Source organism: Sinocyclocheilus anshuiensis, unplaced genomic scaffold, assembly GCF_001515605.1.
Source record: "Sinocyclocheilus anshuiensis isolate Anshui unplaced genomic scaffold, SAMN03320099.WGS_v1.1 scaffold609, whole genome shotgun sequence".
In the NCBI taxonomy this organism is placed as follows: domain Eukaryota; kingdom Metazoa; phylum Chordata; class Actinopteri; order Cypriniformes; family Cyprinidae; genus Sinocyclocheilus; species Sinocyclocheilus anshuiensis.
Window position 1 is genome coordinate 350,688 of NW_015541011.1, and position 6,401 is coordinate 357,088.

Sequence of the window (6,401 nt, forward strand, 5' to 3'; positions counted from 1 at the left end):
AATACTTTTATTTAGCAAGGATGCATTAAATTGATCAAATGTGACCAAAAAGGCATAATGTAACAAAACAAAAAAATTCTATATTTCAAATAAAGGCTGTTTTGCTCTTCTGATCTTTCTATTCAAAGAATATTGAAAAACAGTATCAATGTTTCCACAAAAATAATCAGCACATTTGTTTTTAACATTTATAATAACGAGAAATGTTTCTTGATCACCAAATCAGCATATAAGAAAGATTTCTGAAGGATCATGAAGAGTAATGACTGCTGAAAATGTAGCTTTGCATCACCGGAATGAACTGTATTTTAAAATATATGAAAAAGTAATCCACTGGTTTGTAGAGGCGGGTCAAAGTGACAATTTTCACCTGAGATTCAGAGCCAAATTACGGGGAGTAGAAATGATGTTAAGTATCAGCTCTGAAATTTTGAACCATATAGGGCCTTAAAAATTAAGATATCAAAAGAAAAGTTTGATAACAACCAAAATCTAAAAGGATATTAAGATATCTCTAATATTTCTTGAGTTACACACATGCAGACTTTGGGGAGAAATAAAAAATAAATTTAAAAAAGTGCTTTTTTTCCCCATATATGAACTGTCACCTTTGGCATATAATACAACAAGGATGGCTAAAGTCAACTGATTTTACTGAACAGACCTACCAATCTCTGTGTAAAAATAAAATGATGATGATGCTGCCAGCTTTCTATGGTAATTTTTACCCCTCTGTTATTACTTGGCTCTAAGGTGAAAATTGTCCTCTACAAAATACTGGATTACTCAGTAAATATTCATCCATGACATTTAATATTTTGGCTTTCATCAATATTTAGATTTGTCTTTCTTCAGAAAAAATAATTTTCAAAGTTAAAAAATTGAGTGAGGGAAGTTTCTGAAATTTGGTTGATTTGACATGGAATGACCCACCGAATACTTTTTGAGATCACAGATGTATTTCAATCTATTTTGTGCTCTATGCCATAACAGACACAAAGCAAAGCAAAACAGTGCAGGGACGCAGCAACAGATGCAGGTGAGAATACAAATACGCTTTTTTTTCACACATAGCATTGTCTGGTTGCAATGCAAAAATTTGCAATCAGTACAACCAAACCAAAAAAAAAAAAGTCAGTGATGCTGGTAATGATTAAGATGCACAATTCAAATAGTTCCAAACCAGATTATAAATGCTGCAAATGCTACGAGGCTGATGTTTGTTCTCGATTCACAGAGAAACAGTACATGTCAAACATAGAGCAGCTGGATAAGATTCGTCAGGAATGGGAGATCACGCATGAGTGCACATGTGAGGTATAAAAACACACTCGCCTATCTGTTAGCTGGCCTTCAGAAATAGCTCTTGTCTCTCTGCTGAAGCTGTGAACCACATAGAACACACTAAAAATTAACTTCCCTTTTCTCTGTTTTACTCACTATGTACCACAAACCACATAAACTGAACTCTGCAAAAGAAACTGTTTTTGGTTTATTTAAACAATTGCATCCATAAGATCAATTCTGATCATCCTATGTGTCACTAACAGTTTGACAAAGACTTGACTAAATCACCATTCACTGTATTTAATACCTTGTATGGTGAGTTGGCGCAGCCTGTGTCATTCTGCTGATTTCCTTCTGTGTCTGTCCACTGTTAATAATAATAAGTTGATTAATTCATGGGTCTTCGCATTACGACCACGTAGATGTATTTACGTCATGATGTTGAGCTGAATTCTGTGAATTTCTCCAGGTTTTCCAGCAGCAGGAAGATGATCGCATTAACATTTTGAGAAATGCTATTTGGGTCCACTGTAATCACTTTTCCATGCAGTCTGTCAAAGATGATGAGGTCAGTATTACTTAATGAAAACTGCACATTTTAGAGTGGCCTTTTATTGTGGCCAGCCTAAGGCACACCTGTGCAATAATCATGCTGTCTAATCAGCATCTTGATATGCCACACCTGTGAGGTGGATGGATTATCTTGGCAAAGGAGAAGTGCTCACTAACACAGATTTAGACAGATTTGTGAACAATATTTGAGAGAAATAGGCCTTTTGTGTACATAGAAAAAGTCTTAGATCTTTGAGTTCAGCTCATGAAAAATGGGGGCAAAAACAAAAGTGTTGCGTTTATAATTTTGTTCAGTGTACTTTTGCTTCAGCCTGAGGTTTATTCATTACACTTTTTGGTGTGAAAGAACTTTTATATTTGCTATAAATAGAACTTCTTATATTAAAAACAATCAAGCCCTGCTTATATTTAAAAAGTAACGCGAAAGTAACGCAAAAGTAATATAATGCATTACTTTCCATAAAAAGTAACTAAGTAACGTAATTAGTTACTTTTTTTAGGGAGTAACGCAATATTGTAATGCATTACTTTTAAAAGTAACTTTCCCCAACACTATTATGTTAATTATATGAATGTAAGCAAACTTGTGTCATTGCTCCTGTGAACCACTTAAAACTTTGATGTTTTGTGGAAAACTATCAGGTTTTACACAAATGTTGTCTTTAAAGCAATTACATTTTGGTATTAAATGATAAAAATGCAAAATAGAAGCATTTTCACTTGTGGTCTCTAACTGTCAAATAAAGCACTGGCCATTTGATCAAATTACTGATGATTTTTATGCAGTGTTTTGAGGAGGTGAGGAAAGTGCTAGAAATGTGTGACATCACGGAAGACATCAACAGTTTCATCAATACGAAAAGCACTGGCACCACACCAGCAGGTCAGTGCTTTTCTATATTGTTTCCATTGGGTTTTTATATTAAACTTTAATTTGTCAAAAAGTACAAATTGCCATCATGATGTGGAGTAGTTCAATAACCATATCATGTGATGATGATGTAGTTCGAGAAACGTGCTGCTGTGTCTTTGCTTAAACTTTCTGTCTGTGTCCGCAGCGCCCATTGTGTTTGAAAACTATTATGAAAGAGAACCAACAACAGACAGCAATGGCATCACACGCTTTGGAGGAGGCGTGATGAAGAGGTGTGTTTTCCACTGCTGGGTCTGTATGTTAATGTATGAGACTGTGTTAAATATTTGTCATGCTGACAAAACAGAAAACAATGGAAAATGCCATTGCCATTGCCATACTGCTATTCAGCAGTAGCTGTTTTTAACATGCTTTCTATCAGAGATACTGGTTCATCAGTCTTAAAGCTGCTAGCAGATGTATCACACAAATAGACATGCAGGCTGAGCTGTGATACGCTGGTCTGTTTTTAGAGTATTAAGTCCATTGAGTTAAAACAATAGTGAGAAAAGGAATTGTTTAATGGGTTAGTGGTTATCAGTGAATACATTATCTGAATCTGTCCTTTATCTAGAAAATATTTCTTATCAAGATAACTTGTGACCTCACATTAAATGTCTAAAATGTATTTTAATGCACTGTTTTTTCCCCACATATTTTATACAGTAATTTATTTTCTTTTTGAAAGGTTTTCAAATCTCTTGCAAGGCAACTGTGCCGTTGGCTCCAGGACTAATAATAATGAATGTGTTCAGCCATCAGCACCTCCATCAGGTACCTATTACAATAAATAAAATTTTCGGCCACATCTCTCTCATTTTCTTTCTTTCTTGGACATTAATTACACATTGCACATTACAATTTATTATTCTAGCCATCTTATAGTTAGGCACCATTTTTTTAACTGTACAATGTAGATGTTATATGTGCCACCACCAGAGAGCACTACAGCCCACTCTTTAATTTCACTAAATGGTTTTGTGTAGTGTTTTTTTTAAATACTTTTTTATTTTCCTAGTGTAACCACCTAAAAAGAACTAGTGTTATTTTAAATTATTTATATACTATTATAGTATTTATTATTATTTTGAATTACTTTTTATTTTTATATTTTCAGTTTTCTGTCATTTTTATTTTAGTAATGTTATTATCCGCTTTTTTAATTCGTTTTTGTGGTAACACTTTACAATACATAACTACTTTAGTTAACATGAACTAAGAATGAACAACACGTCTTCTACAGCATTTATTCATCTTAGCTAATGTTAATTTCAACATTTACTAAAGTTGTGCTTGTTAACATTAATCAATGCACTGTGAACTAACATGAACTAACAGTGAACAACTCATTTCATTAATTAACATTAACAAAGATTAATAAATACTGTGATAAAGTTATTGTTCATTGTTTGCTCATGTTAGTTAATACACTAACATTAACTAATGGAACCTTATTGTAATGTTACCGTTTTTTTGTTGTTGTTTTTTTTATATTTGGTAACACTTTACAATAAGCTCCCTTTAGATAATTAATTTCTTACAGTATTTATTAATCTTAATAAAAATACAACTGTTTATTGTTACTTCATGTCTGCTCAGGACAAGTATTAACTTTTGTTTTAAAATAATGAATTAGTAAATCTTAACATTTATTATTATGATTAATAAATAAAAAAATAATAAATTATTTTTTTGTAAAGTGTTACCAAATATTTCTATTTATCTTTATTATATATTTTTTTTCAGTTTTAGTCAATGTCAATGTTTATTTATAAAGCACTTTTTTAAAAAACAGCAAGTGTTTATCGAAGTGCTGTACACACAAAAAAGAATACAAATATCAATGATACAAACAGTCAACAATACAATACAAGACAACAAAGACAATAAAAGAAAGCAGCTCTCACATAGCGTTAAATGCCAAACTATAAAAAATAGGTTTTTAGGCTAGATTTAAAAACAGGAAGTGTTTGAGCCTGTCTTTTGAGCCTAGTCATTATAGTACATTAAACTAATTTTATTTCAGTTAATATATATATGTATGTATATCATTGGTCTATTTTCTTTCTTTCAGCTGACATTGCAGATGGAGTGTATGCCTCCGTTCCTGGATTTCCACAAGCAACTTCAGACAGTGCTGGCTCTCAAAGCGGCACATACCAGGCTCAGTATGAATATGTGGCTCAGGTACAATAGTCTGATTAAATGGAAAAAAATTTGGAAATGATTCAAATGACTTTACAGGAGAATACTAAGAATATGCATTCACTATGGACTATAACTTTAAAGATGCACATACAGAATATTTTAAAGGCCAAATTTAGTCATCCCTTTAGAGCGCTATCGCTATATTTTGAAGAAAATTTGCCACCGAAGTGTAAGTCAGTATTAACATTTCCATGTTTATTCAAAAATGCCCAGATGGTTTTGACCGTGGCTGTTAACTACGCGCAGAAAAATGTTAATATCCTTTTTTGGATGTTGCGGAAATGTTTCATGCAGTGTGATGAGAGACTGTTGTGCGTGCAGGGCGCTGATGAGCTCTCCATCTCTGTGGGGGAAGTGCTGCTCGTGGTGGAACAGGGAGGAGACGGCTGGTGGACGGTGGAGAGGGACGGCCAGACTGGGCTGGTGCCAGGCTCCTACTTGGCCAAGATATGAATCAAGAGTCTAGCACAAACTGCAAAGTCTCTCCATGTCCTTAAACGCTCTTTAATAACAGAGTTATTAAGGGCACTCCCTATAAAAGTGTCTCAGAGGCGGATTTCTGTTTGCTAAATGCATTTAAGCAGTAGCACATCCATACTGAAAATCTGTATGGAACGTAGTAAATAAATCAAAACGGGTTAGGGCTGCACGATAAATCGAAATGGAATCGAGATCGCGATTCGACAGAAGCTGCGATTGTCATGCGTATCTTTCAGTGAAGCACGGTTCTGGTATATTAAAAACTTAATTATACATGACTATCATAATTGTTGAGATAGAGATTTATATTTATTATAACATGTATTTATTGTGAATGAAAAACATAAGAATGTACAACAGACAATGAGTAGCCACTACGGACGATGACAATGCAAGTCTAAACAAATTTTAGTGTACATAGATATTTAAACAGAGTTCAAAATTTCATCTCTATTTACTTTTTGGAAAGTTAATCAGTGTGATTTTTTTTTAAATATTATATAATCTATAATAGAGCTCTAGGTTCAGCATTTTGCATTTATCACTTGTACCGCATAAAATAAAAGCTGTGTAATGATCATTGCATCATTGCTGAATGTAAGTTGGTTAATGGTTTGAACACTGTGGCTGTACTACTTTTTGATTTTTCAAGAGCACCGAAATGCGATTGGTTAAGAGAAACTAACCTGGGACAAACATTTTAAAGTTTAAACACAATGGCCTTCTTTGTCTTATCCTCACGTTTCACGTTTCCAAAAGGACCAATCAATAAACTTTTTCAAGCATTTCTCAGTCACGGTATTGGACTTATTCTGTCATATTTGAAATGTGAAGGAAATCCTAGGCTATTTCTGCACATAAATGTTTAGAAAACACTGTCAATTACGGTCTGCAACATATGAAGAAATTCAGAAGCTTACTATGCAATAGTTTGAAACCT

At 33.5% G+C, this 6,401-nt stretch overlaps 1 protein-coding gene and 1 long non-coding RNA gene across 4 annotated transcripts in view; one reads left to right on the top strand and one right to left on the bottom strand.

Annotated features, from left to right (window-relative positions):
* The window catches only part of LOC107690353 (uncharacterized), a 16,294-nt gene extending 15,614 nt beyond the window's left edge, over positions 1 to 680 (bottom strand). The window contains exon 1 of the long non-coding RNA XR_001634429.1: positions 669 to 680. This is a non-coding gene — a long non-coding RNA (uncharacterized LOC107690353). The remainder of the gene's footprint in view (positions 1 to 668) is intronic.
* The window catches only part of pstpip1a (proline-serine-threonine phosphatase interacting protein 1a), a 10,914-nt gene extending 5,258 nt beyond the window's left edge, over positions 1 to 5,656 (top strand). For 2 of the 3 annotated variants that reach the window (XM_016488652.1, XM_016488654.1), the window contains 8 exons: positions 994 to 1,039; positions 1,238 to 1,317; positions 1,757 to 1,855; positions 2,647 to 2,743; positions 2,919 to 3,006; positions 3,462 to 3,547; positions 4,848 to 4,960; positions 5,303 to 5,656. In XM_016488652.1, coding sequence (XP_016344138.1) covers positions 994 to 1,039; positions 1,238 to 1,317; positions 1,757 to 1,855; positions 2,647 to 2,743; positions 2,919 to 3,006; positions 3,462 to 3,547; positions 4,848 to 4,960; positions 5,303 to 5,434 — 741 coding nt within the window. In that variant the 3' untranslated portion in view covers positions 5,435 to 5,656. The remainder of the gene's footprint in view (positions 1 to 993; positions 1,040 to 1,237; positions 1,318 to 1,756; positions 1,856 to 2,646; positions 2,744 to 2,918; positions 3,007 to 3,461; positions 3,548 to 4,847; positions 4,961 to 5,302) is intronic. The other variant, XM_016488653.1, reaches the window with a different exon arrangement.
* The last annotated feature ends 745 nt before the right edge of the window (positions 5,657 to 6,401 follow it).